This window comes from Silene latifolia, chromosome 9 (genome assembly GCF_048544455.1).
Source record: "Silene latifolia isolate original U9 population chromosome 9, ASM4854445v1, whole genome shotgun sequence".
NCBI lineage: Eukaryota > Viridiplantae > Streptophyta > Magnoliopsida > Caryophyllales > Caryophyllaceae > Silene > Silene latifolia.
In genome coordinates, this window is record NC_133534.1 from 48301441 (window position 1) to 48314331 (window position 12891).

General features: G+C 34.7%; 1 protein-coding gene and 1 long non-coding RNA gene across 8 annotated transcripts; one reads left to right on the forward strand and one right to left on the reverse strand.

Moving 5' to 3' along the window:
* Positions 1 to 7450: 7450 nt before the first annotated feature.
* LOC141602666 (uncharacterized) lies at positions 7451 to 8596 on the forward strand. The gene is made up of 2 exons (XR_012524592.1): positions 7451 to 7871; positions 8085 to 8596. It is a non-coding gene; the product is annotated as an uncharacterized LOC141602666 (long non-coding RNA).
* A 669-nt stretch (positions 8597 to 9265) lies between these two features.
* Positions 9266 to 12494, reverse strand: LOC141599715 (uncharacterized). 7 transcript variants are annotated; one of them, XM_074419817.1, is made up of 6 exons: positions 12288 to 12494; positions 12103 to 12188; positions 11075 to 11328; positions 10647 to 10737; positions 9775 to 9841; positions 9266 to 9670 (listed from the first exon to the last, which is right to left on the reverse strand). In XM_074419817.1, exons 2-6 carry the CDS (start codon positions 12105 to 12107, stop codon positions 9617 to 9619), a joined length of 471 nt encoding a protein of 156 aa, XP_074275918.1. In that variant the 5' UTR covers positions 12108 to 12188; positions 12288 to 12494; the 3' UTR covers positions 9266 to 9616. The 7 variants fall into 7 exon arrangements, with proteins under 7 accessions (XP_074275918.1, XP_074275921.1, XP_074275919.1 ...); XM_074419820.1 differs by having other exon boundaries at positions 11075 to 11333; positions 12288 to 12493; XM_074419818.1 differs by having other exon boundaries at positions 9775 to 9883; positions 11075 to 11333; positions 12288 to 12493.
* Positions 12495 to 12891: the final 397 nt, after the last annotated feature.

Below are 12891 nucleotides of genomic sequence, written 5' to 3' on the forward strand. Positions count from 1 at the left end.
TTATGTAACAATGTAGTTTTAATTAAAATTTATATAACTTCACCAATTTTTGACTGAAACTTTAATATTTTACGAGTGGAACTTTAATGCTTAAAAGTGAAACTTTAATCTTTTTAAGTCATTTTAAAATATAAAAATTTGAATTTATGTAATAGTGTAATTTTGATTAAAATTTATGTAATATCACCAATTTTTGACTGAAACTTTAATGTTTTACGAGTGAAACTTTAATCATATACGATGTAATTTTAATGCTTATAAGTGTAACTTTTAATTTCTTTAGGTCATTTGCATCAGGTAATTATGTAGACTTGTGTAAATTTACCGATTTATGAATAAAACTTTAATTATATACGAGTGAAACTTTAATTGTATGCGAGTGGAACTTTAATTCTTGACGAGTCATTTTAATCGATCCAACGTCATCGACACTGATAACCACCACCGCCACCAATTAATAACAACCACCTCATTTGTCGCACACCTGCCCCACCATTACCTTCACCAACCACCAACAACCACCAACACGACCTCGTTGCAACAACCACCAGGCACCCGACCAAATCTGGAAAAATAAAAAGGCAAAGGTCACCATATATCAACACCACCACGGCCACCACCTTCTCTCCCCTTTCGTCACCAACCAAATCTGAAAAAAAAAAGAGGACACACGACCACCACCACCGGAACATATACCACCCAAATCTGAAAAAAAAAAAAAAAAAAAAGGACCCACGACCACCACAACCGACTCCACACACAACCACCACGCCATTACCATGTCCCGCTGCTACCACTACCACCAACAACACAACAACACGACAAACAACCACCGCGGCCTAAAAAACACAATGACAACAAAAGAGGCGGGATTTCTAAATTCAAAATTCGAAAATAAGAGTGGCGGGATTTCAGAAGAGGAACAGAGGGAGGCGACGAGTGGTGGGATGCGCATGCTGGTGGTGGCGGCAGTGGGGTTTGTCGTGTCAGTGGTGGTTGTTGTCGGCTTGTGGTTGTTGTTGTTGTTGTTGTTGTTGTTGTCGTGGTGTCGGGTGGTGGCCGAGAGAGACAGAAGATGAGAGAAGGGAGAAAACGAAGGAGTGGCTGTTGGTGGTGCATGGTGGCAGCGATTTCTGTGCGTGGTGGCAGCAGGACGAAGAGAGGAGGAGGGAGGTAGAGAGAGAAGAGAGAGTTAGAGAGGGAGAGTGATGAGTGAATGAATGAGTGGATGTGTGTGAATTAGGGTTTTATGTTTTCAGATCTAATCTTGGCTCTTGATTTGTTTTAATCTTGACCATCCATTCTCTTAATCTAATTGTTAGGATGAGGACTCATAGACTCACCTAATCTAAGAGGACTCGTTTGAACCTAATTATATATATATATATATATATATATATATATATATATATATATATATATATATATATATATATATATATATATATATATATATATATAGAGAGAGAGAGAGAGAGAGAGAGAGAGAGAGGCGAGATCTCGTGAGTTTGCTTCTTATGGTGAGTTGTGAGTTTGGAAAATCTCAACCACTTGATCAAAAGAAACCAAGGGCTGAGATGAAATTAAAAGAAAAAAAAACAAAGCTGACATTAAAAATCGTGGTCGTCCTCTTCTCCATTCATTAAACAACAATAATTTTCTCTCCATTGACACGTACATCACGAGGATTAAGAATGCAGAAGATATTTCTATTTGGAAAGCCATGGTTAAGACCCCAGCCTCCATGGTTCTTATTATTTATACATTCATCGGTCTTTGGTTTGTTGGTGGGCTTACAGCATTCCATTTGTACCTGATTAGTACCAATCAGGTATGTCGCCTCTCTACAACCTTTATCTTCTATTTTAGTTTCTACTCCACCTTTTCATTTTATTAGCCCCGTTTGATCGATTTTCATATTCAACAAATTGTCTTGAACTTCAAAATTGGCCTTTAAATTCAACTTTCTAAAGTTTGCTCGGTTCAATCAAGAAAGTTTTATACTCAAACTTCCAGTTCCAGTTCCAATTAATTCCCGGATTAGTTGATTAATTTGTCTACTGATATCAAGTATTTCCTCTTGCAGGAAGATTACGCCATTTTTATCGCATTCAGAAGATTGTCTCTTGCTGATTCGAAGCCCTTATGGCGCCGATTATTTTCATTTTCAGTGATCACCGGAATTATGCATTTCACTCGTCCTGACGGTCAAATAGATTGAAGATTTTGAAAGGTACAATTTTTAATTTAATTTTTATTTGTTATCTAACTGAAAATACAAACCCTGATACAATTTGCGAAATTGATGTTAGCTTCTGTGAGAGTCAGAGCATCTGTGTGGCTAACGGAGGAGGAAGCCGAGGATATGGCGGTGGAGATTATGGAGGTCGTCGTGACGAAGGAGGCAGTGACAGGTTGCGGTGGTGGAGGTGGAGGATATGGAAGTGGTGGATCTCGGGTCTCCGGTTGGCTGGTGGTCTGGCCAGGCTTGTTTCGCGTTGGTTACGAATTGAGCATTGGATGATTGCTTCTTGTTGCGGTGGGTGTCCGTGGTGCGAAGAGAGCGAACTTGGTTTCTTTGGGGACCGATTGCCGTCGAGTGGTGGTACGGCTGAGCAGAACGGAGCTGCTGCTTCGGTGGTAATAGTTTAACGGAGCCCTTAGCTACAAATTCTAGCTTTTCGAGGTTGGAGGGAAACTCAAGTTCTCGTTTGTCCTCTGACTTATCTGAAGCTTTTCCAATTAGTTTTACTTCTTCAAATTTCTGTGTACGTGTAAATCATGTATACTATTGAACTCAAAGTTATACCAGTCCAAGGCTAGTGCATACAGATTTCTATTTTCCGCCTTAGCCAGGCAATCAAGAAAAAAAATCAAAGTGACAGCAGAATAATATCACAATAACAGCGGAGTAACAATAACATGCGGTAAAAAAGAGTAAAAAAATCAAAGTAGTAAAAAAAAATCAAAAGTGAAACCGGAATAACATCACAATAATAGCAGAATAACAGTAGAATAACGCACAATAACACGTGGAAAAAACAAAATCAAAGTCGTAAAAAAATCAAAGTGACAGCAGAATAACATCACAATAACAGCAGAATAACATTAGAATAACAGCACAATAACACATGGTAAAAAAAAAAGAAAAAAAATCAAAGTCGTAAAAAAATTCACAGTAACAGCAGAATAACATCACAATAATAGCGGAATAACAATAACAGCACAATAACATATGGTAAAAAAAGAGAAAAAAAAATCAAAATCGTAAAAAAAATCAAAGTAACAGCAGAATAACATCACAATAACAGCGGAATAACAATAACAGCACAATAACATGTGGTAAAAAAAAAGAAAAAAAATCAAAGTCGTAAAAAAAATCCAGGTAAAAAAAGTACAATAATAGCATAATAACACGAGGTAAAAAAATAAGAGTAAAAAAAATTTCAAGTAAAAAAAAATCCGGTACAAAAAGAAAAAAGAAAAAAAAGGTAACATAATGAGTAAATTAAAGAAAAACATAAGAGAAAACAAAAATCAAAGGGGTAAAAAAAAAGCATAATAACACGAGATAAAAAAAAAAAGAGAAAAAAATTAAAATTAAAAAAAAAGTAACATTAGAAAAAAGAGAAAATAAGTAAATGACAATGGTTTTATATGACATGTAAGATTTGATCTTGGTCACTCATCTCTAATATAATCTAGTGGTTGAGATTCACCCAACTCACAACTCAACATAAGAACCAAAATCACCAAATCCAATATCTCTCTCTCTCTCTCTCTCTCTCTATATATATATATATATATATATATATATATATAGAGAGTAAGGATCAAGTGAGTCCACCCCTTATCATTGAGTCCATAAGTCCCATTTAGAGCCCTTAAAAAGATGGGATGGAGGGTGGAGATTGAAAGGGAAAAAGGGAGGATTAGTGCTAAAATTAGGGGTTCAATCCTAATTAATCACTTTCCCTCACTACTATCCCTAATCAAGCCCTAATTCCACTATAAAACCCTTCTTTTTCCACTCACTTCTCTCTCATCTCACAATTATCCTCCTCCTCATCTCTCTAAAAATTAGAAAAACTCAATTCATCTCAAAAATCCAACAAAATTCTAAAACCAAATAATTCAAAAAAAAAAAATTTCCCCCCTTCCTCTTGCTCTTCCTCACCTACCCGACCCCACGACACCTCCACCTCCACCAACCGCACCACCACCCGCACCACCACCCTCCTCTCATCCTCACCACCACCGACCCACCACCCTCACCACTCCAAATATGAGCCACACCCCAAGCCCGCCACCACCCACACCGACAACCACCCCACACCCCCCACAAAAACCTCCTTCACTCACCCGACTCCCACAACGCCGCATATCCCCCTTCACCCCAGATCTGAAACCACCACCAACCGGCCCCACAACCTCCACCACCGAAAACATCCCCGACCTCCCTCAACTGGCCGCACCTCTCATGTCCGTTACCACCACCGCAACCCACGACCCACCACGCATCACCCCTCCATCACCCTCACGCGCCACCCTCGTGCATCCTCCCCTTTCTCTTCAACACCCACCGGCCACCACCCTCGACACCTCCCATGACCCGACATCACCACCACCTCAACCACGCCAGATCTGCAACACACGACCTCAACTCGACAACCATCCACCACAACCCAACATAACACGCACCCTCCACCATCTCTTTCTCGTTTTCCTTTTGTTTTTCTGTTTTGTTGGTTCATCTTTTCTTTTTCTTCATCTTTTGTTTTGTTTTCTTCATCCTCCATTTGTTTTTCTTATCTGTTTTGTTGGTTCTGACTTGTTTGTGTTTTTTGTTCTTTTTGTTTTTTGTTTTTTTGTTTTTCTTTTATATGTTTTTTGTTATTGTTTTTTAAATGTTTTTTGTTGGAAATACAAGAGTTGAGTAACCTCAATCGTTCCTTTTTTTTTGTGTTTTTTTTATTATTATTATTATTATTATTATTAGTGCTATATTTTTGTAAGATATTTTTTTTTTCAATCTCTTTTTATTAGATCTATATTGTTGGTGGGTTATTATTGTTATTTCCTCACATTTACACTTACACTTTTATTTCCTCACATTTACACCCATATTTCTTTAAATTTACACTTTTATTTCCTCACATTTACACTTACACTTTTATTTCCTCACATTTACACCCATATTTCTTTAAATTTACACTTTTATTTCCTCACATTTAATATTAGATCTATATTGTTGGTGGGTTATTATTGTTATTTAGATTTTATTTTATATACTTTTTTTTTTCAGATTTACACTTTTACTCTATTATTTTATTAGATTTACATTCATTTTTTAGATTTACACTTGTACTCTATTAAAATTACACTCATTTATTCAAAATTCTTTACATTTACACTCGTAAATCATTACATTTACACTCGTATTTCCTCACATTTACACTCATATTTCTTTACATTTACACTCGTAAATCTTAACATTTACACTTGTATTTGTGTACATTTACACTCATATTTCTTAACATTTACACTCATATTTCTTTTCATTTACACTCGTAAATCTTAACATTTACACTTGTATTTGTGTACATTTACACTCAATTTTCTTAACATTTACACTTATATTTATTTACATTTACACTCCTATATCTGAACATTTACACTCGTTAAATTTATATATATTTGCACTCCTATTTTCGTGGATATGAGTTGGTGGTGGAGGACGGCGTTGGTGGTGTTTGTTGGGAGCCGGACTAAAGTTATAATCGTAAAAGGACCAAAGTTACACTTATAAAGGACCAAAGTCACACTCAAAGGACCAAATTTACACTCTTAAAATCAAATTTACACCCTTAAAATGTTACATTTACACTCGTAAAACCTCACATTTACACTTGTAAAATGTTAAAATTATATAAATTCAAAATTTCCGTCACAAAAAAATCAAATTTACACTCTTAAAATGTTACATTTACACTCGTAAAACCTCACATTTACACTTGTAAAATGTTAAAATTATATAAATTCAAAATTTCCGTCACAAAAAAATCAAATTTACACTCTTAAAATATTACATTTACACTCGTAAAACCTCACATTTACACTTGTAAAATGTTAAAATTATATAAGTTCAAAATTTCCGTCACAAAAAAATCAAATTTACACTCTTAAAATGTTACATTTACACTCGTAAAACCTCACATTTACACTTGTAAAATGTTAAAATTATATAAATTCAAAATTTCCGTCACAAAAAAATCAAATTTTCACTCTTAAAATGTTACATTTACACTCGTAAAACCTCACATTTACACTTGTAAAATGTTAAAATTATATTTCCGTCACATTTACACTTGTAAAACTCATACAACATTACATTTACACTTCTGAAATCTAAAACTCAAAACTGATTAATTAGGGGCTAGAGAGAGAAAGAAAAATTAATTAGTGTGTAGAAATTTGATTAGTGGTAATTGTTTTTTGGTAATTTTCAATCTCAACCATCCATCTCAATCCAACCATCCACATTTTTTTCCTTTTCTTTTTAATGGCCTTTAATCAAATTCATCTCAACCTTCCATTTAGTCCATCCAATGGCCCTTAGAGGGACTTAAGGACTTAAATGAGGTAAGGGACTCATTAGATCTTACCTCTATATATATATATATATATATATATATATATATATATATATATATATATATATATATATATACTCCTCTATCTCGGTCATTTGTTGTCCTTTTCTATTTTGGGGTGTCTCAGTCATTTGTTGTCCTTTCTATTTTAAGAATGAACTTGATGAGTAATTTGATCATTCTCATTCAATTTGTTCCACTTGTCATTTAGTTATTGGCTTTTTCCTCATTCCTTTGTCTTTGTGCCAAAACAAAAGGACAAAAATTGAACGGGACGGAGGAAGTATATATTTTACATTAGTTAGTTTTGGATAAGGTGGTCTTACATGCGCACAAAAGAAAAATAATTCAAACATAACCATATTAGTGGATAAAATTGGTTTCTACAATTGTACCAATTACCTGAAACAATATTTCAAACACAAATTATATTAAAAGACGTTCGTATAGTACGACAGATAAACAATGACCACTTTATAATAAATGGTAACCATTTTAATATTCCAAATACAACAAATACCAACTCATTAGTCAAATACAAATTCTCATTTGTGACGGGCGATATCCGTCAGAAGCTTGTAACGGGTCAAATAATACCCATTTTGGTAGATAAAGACAAACTATTTGTGATTCCCTAGACACTCTTACTTTTATCTTATTTACTCAAATGAGTGATATTTGACCCGTCACAAGCTTGTAACGGATATACCCATCACAAGAGAGACTTATGGTTAGTCAAATATGTTGTACAAAACAATAAGATCGGAAACTTTCTAAGAAACAATTCCCAAAAAAAAAAAAAAACAGAGAATAGAGAGAATAAGTCAAAGACAGGAAAGATAATGGTGAGTGGGTGTATGAATGTATGATGCAATGAGAAATGAGTATAGAAGAAAATGAGTCGTTGATATGAGTACCATGTCTCTTCTAAAGGAAACAGCCTTAAACCCTTCTCTAAAATTCACCCTTGTTTTCTATCTACTCCATAAATATATGAAATCTATCCCATTTTTCAAGCCTCTTCAATCCCAACTCTATCCTCTTTCACTAATAATACTACTTATGTTGCATAATAATAATAATAATAATAATAATAATCCGGAGTTTGTACTCATCATAATATGGCTTCATTAACAAGATATCAACATCAATTCATCAAAATGGCTATCATCACTTGTATCCTCATCATTTCTTTCTTACTTACACTTTCTGTTTCAGGTAAACCTACCTACTTATTGCATTCGACATTATAACAAATATACATTATTACAAATATGAAATATCATGTTAACTTATGTCGCATACAACATTTTTGTAAGTAAGATCGTCTAATTGCATGCATGTAAGAGATTTGAACGTTTTCTAGTTATTCCATTTATTAATGATCTTAATTAGTTTCCATGAATGTATGTATGTATGTATACTTGGTAGACGATGAGATGAAGAGCAGAAAAAAGGTGCTTGGTTCGAGGCCGCCTACATGTGTGAAGAGGTGCATGAGTTGCAAACCATGCGTCGCAACGCTTGTTGTTCATACACACCGTCAACATCAGACTCGTGAAATCACTTCAAACGATTATGGAGACAACAATCATGATAGCTACTATCTTCTTTCATGGAAATGCAAATGTGGAACTAAATTCTTTCCACCATGATCCAACTTATTATCTTCTTCTACCTTGCTTAAATTATTGCCATTATTATATCAACTAGTATTTCTTATTTAATCTTATTAATTGACTTTGCCAATAATAATCATGTCTATATAAGTCTAGTTCGAATCCTTTGTCCAATTTCTGTGTCTTAAACAAATTGGTCCAATGTGGATACTCTTTCACGATTTTACCAGCTAAGTTAACTGATACGGAGTATGTAATTGGTAGTCTTGTAATTAATTACTCCCTAGTTATAACTTATAAGCCATGTTTTGTGCTTGGTCTTCATTACTGTTTTGTCCCTCTAAAATTCAAACATGTGACTGTAAATAACATTTGACGACCTTCATTTGCATCTGAAACATGGACCCTACTCTGTAAAGGCTGCTTTTACAAATACAGAGCCTTCCGCATTGTCAGAATAACTGACTCATATTCCACGGAACACTTGATCGCAATAAAACAATTTTGCCCCATACAAATTCTTGTTTAAAACCACAATATTCGTTTTAATGGTAAAACAAGTCCAAATAATTGGTGGTATTTAGGTTCATTTTACCAATAAAACGGGATCTTACTGTCTTAAGCAAAACTACCTGAGTTTTGTGTCCAATGTTATTTTTACGGCTGCCAAAGAATTAAAAAAAAAAAAAAAAAAAAAAAGTAATTATTCAAAATTTATGCTCGCACAATGGACCGACAATTTCTTGGTATTAAATATAAGTTTGAGAGTTGATTCCAGTATCCGCAGACCGCAATCATGGTCAAATCTTAGACATAGCATCTTAAAAATATACTACAAGTAATCACAATGAGACCTTTGAAGCAGTTGTATACCAATTGTGATGGCAACTCGGGCCTAAATTTAAGATCACGAGCTCCAAGTAAAATAATAAACAAGAAAAGCCTACATGATATTAAATCTCCCAACTCAAAACCAGTCATTGTGCTATGATCTTGGTCATTGCCGCGTTGCGCCACTAATACCGTCTATACCAACTCAAATTAGTTTGTGATAACAATAGATGTACGTACAACTCAACTCAGTTGCAATATGGTGTTGCGACTTAGCTACTGCATCACAGAAAGAAACTTGAAAACTCCCAAATTTTCATTCAAGAAAATAGACAACTTCTAGAAAATTGCCTTCAGAAGATTTCGAAAGCGTCTTTTCTAACTTCGTCATTACAAATAAATTTTCTCTTACCCTCTCTTCTCAAACGATGGACACTGAATTGTAAGGCAGCAAAAGAGGCTGTCACTTGTGACTAAATGGTGAAGAAGCCTATATCGCCTTCCTGATGCTCTTCAGTCATACATTCCTTCCTGCTCCCAAATATCAACAAGAAAATCTACCATTTCCTGAAAATATAAACATTCCCATAATTTCAGTTAGTAAAAAAAAGCTTTACGCTAATAAACCAAACTTTATTGAAATATGAAGCATATATGAAGAAAGGGCTTACGGCAAGAGGTACAGGCTGGGAGAACGGCTTGTTGCTTCCAAGTAAGCTTTCATATGTCGTATTCCAACTGCAAGGCCAGAATGAATCAACTATGCAGAAACCATTATCGCTGAGAAGATCAAGGAGTAAAAAAACAAAGAAAAAAGAAAAATTGCTCAAAAAAGTTATATTGATATAAGTGAGAAGCACATACGCAAATGTGAGCGCAACAGAGAGTTGTGAGTTTTATGTGAAACGTTTCGCACTAGCCTAAATACATGTATTTCTCATTTAATTATATGGTGGTCACACATATATGTCATTTCAGTATTTACAATTGTATTTGTTTTTATAAATATTTACTTTTAGTTATATACTCGTATTTAAAAAGTCCGAAAACGAAAAGAATATAATGACGAACCAAGCTCCTCCAAGCCAAACTCAAGCTCCAATTTTTTAGGCTCGACGGGTGGGAGCTTTCACCCGAGCTTGAGCTAGGCATGGTTACGCCCATTGTCTCATCTCTCATGTGATTATCTCATATAAGTTTTAATAATATATGTGCATCGTGTATAGACCTAAAGGTCCCGATTCTGAAATTAAACATGAGCGAAAATACTGTAAAGCAACTGATTTTGCTGAGACACGAGGTTGAAACCAAGGCTTTGATTATATATATGCTTGGTAAAATTAGACAAATCATTTCAAAATGGTTTCTTATATGAAGGATAACATAAGCTAATTACACAAAACATCCCACTTAGAGTAAAAAACAAGGCTCTGGTATAATGTGACTTGTGACTTATCACTTGTGACTCGTGGCTTCGAGGGTTCCTTAAGATTAATGAAATCAGTGTAATGATAGATGAATGCGAGTAAAGACGATTGCCAACCTTAATTTTGGATCTCGAGCCAGCTGTCCTTTGCTAGTTGGTTTCTTACTACCTACCCAGCGTTGTCTAGTCTGGTTCCAGAGATTAAGACCTTCAACCAACAAATTTTTCAAGGATGAGACAAATATCCAGTAAAAACAAAGTACAAAGGTAAAAACCCTTAATTAGCAACCACAGTTCAGAAGCAAGATAGAGTTTACGAGGTAGTCTGAGCCGTAATGGAAATAACAAAAGAGAGACTAACAATTTCATAATATAGGTCAGCTATTTTGAATTCTGAGTACAAAATGTTATCATATCGACAACGAATGATAAATCAGAAACAAAACTTCTGAAAACTTTACCTTTAAAGAGGTTATGTTACAACGGAAACACAATAGAACTAAGTATGTAGTAAAAGAAGAGTTTCTGTAGAATTTGCAATATACCGTGATTTACAAATTCTGAAGGAGAACTAGAGCTGCTAACACCAGCATGCATATCAAGGGCTCGGCTTGATGTATTGATCGATGATAAGCTTCCTTGTGACTGTACTGTAGTGTTATCCATCTCACATACGCTTGTCCAAGAACTCCTCGAAATGCTAGATGTCTTTTTTGTTTGACTTTGACCCGTTCTCTTCTTGGGTAAAGCTTTCACGGATGCTATTGAGTCAGGCTTAATACAACATGCAAGACAGGCACTGCTCTGTGGAAGGCTTACTTATAAGGCAATCTTCAACAAAATGATCACAAATCAAGGGTGCCTAAGGTCAACTCCATATTGCAAATTCAAAAAAATATGTTCTAATTGGAACGATCCATTATATGACACATTAAAGCTCCCTTCCTCTGGAAAAGGGCGAATATTATCCGGCCAACTCCAACATTTACACCTTGTTTAGAGGGACGGACTTGGAGGGAAAGGAAGGAAAATTTCCCCCTGTTTGGGTTAATAAATTGAATCCACACAGAAACTGTATTATTCCTCTACTGCAAGTCAAATTAGAATCCTTCAAATGCAGGAAAGATTTGAAAAGAAAAGACGATATTTCAATTTCTTTTTCCGTCTCACTTGAGATGATCTAATTACGTCAATGACATAATAAGTTTAATGTAATGCTAGAAGGCAATGACTTGAATGAAGCCAGAAGTTCATATAACCCCATTATTAAAGCTTAGAAGTCGAAAATGACGACAGTAAGAGCCGAATTCGTGGATAGGGTCCGAAATAGTGTCGCTTTTCCCTCTTTGAGACCCCCAACAGAATAATCCTAACCCATTCAAATATGGATTAACATAAATGAGTTCCGCATGCAATCTAAATCTTAAAAATTCATGGTATCACATCAATACATCCAAAAAACAAACCAATTCAGAACAATCCAAACTAAATCACCAATAACATCATAGCATCCAAACAAACAAAAATACAATGCACTACCCAAAAAGAAATAAAAATAAATAAAAAAAATTACCCCATTCAAACAAGCTGATGGTTGCTGCTACAAATTCCAATAAATGACAACTTCCATTCCAAGAAAGGCTCCCAGATCACAAATTCCTGAAATCACAAAACCCATCTCACCAAATTAAGTTAAAAAAAAAATGCAAAAACATAATTAATTAAATAAGAAATCACAAAAAAAAGAGGGATTTAGACCTGGGTAAAGGAGGAATCGGGGATCAGAAGGAAAGCCTTTCTTGAAATCTACTTGTGAATTGGCACGATCAAAAGAAGAAGAAGAAGAAGATGATGATTTAGATGGTGAAATGTCAAGGCTTCTTTGTTTGTGTTGCCTTGTATTCCGCTTTTTCTCCCAAAAATATTGTTGGAGAGAGAGAGAGAGGGAAAGTGGGAAAGGGGACAGGGATTGGGTATGGATTTGCAATTTTACGGTGTCCATGTCGGATCCGCATGGATGTTTTGAGTCGGGTTCGTTTCGAGATTGAATTTAATATAGACATAAATATAGAGCAAAAAGAAATTAGATTGAAAAGGTTTGCTTATTTTTTTTTTTTATTAAATACGTGAATTAAATCAATGTCAGGTAATTATAATAAATTGACAATTTATGTCATATTAATTTGGCATATCACATTCAAAATTGTTATGTCATATTAAAATTGTCATGTCACATTATTTTAGGTTACCTCTAATAATTTCGTCGGTAAAGTTGAGATAGAGGAGAGTTCGGTAATAAATGATTGATGTATTGTTAGTATATTGAAGACATTTATGCTTTAGTATGTTTGATCCGTCAGTA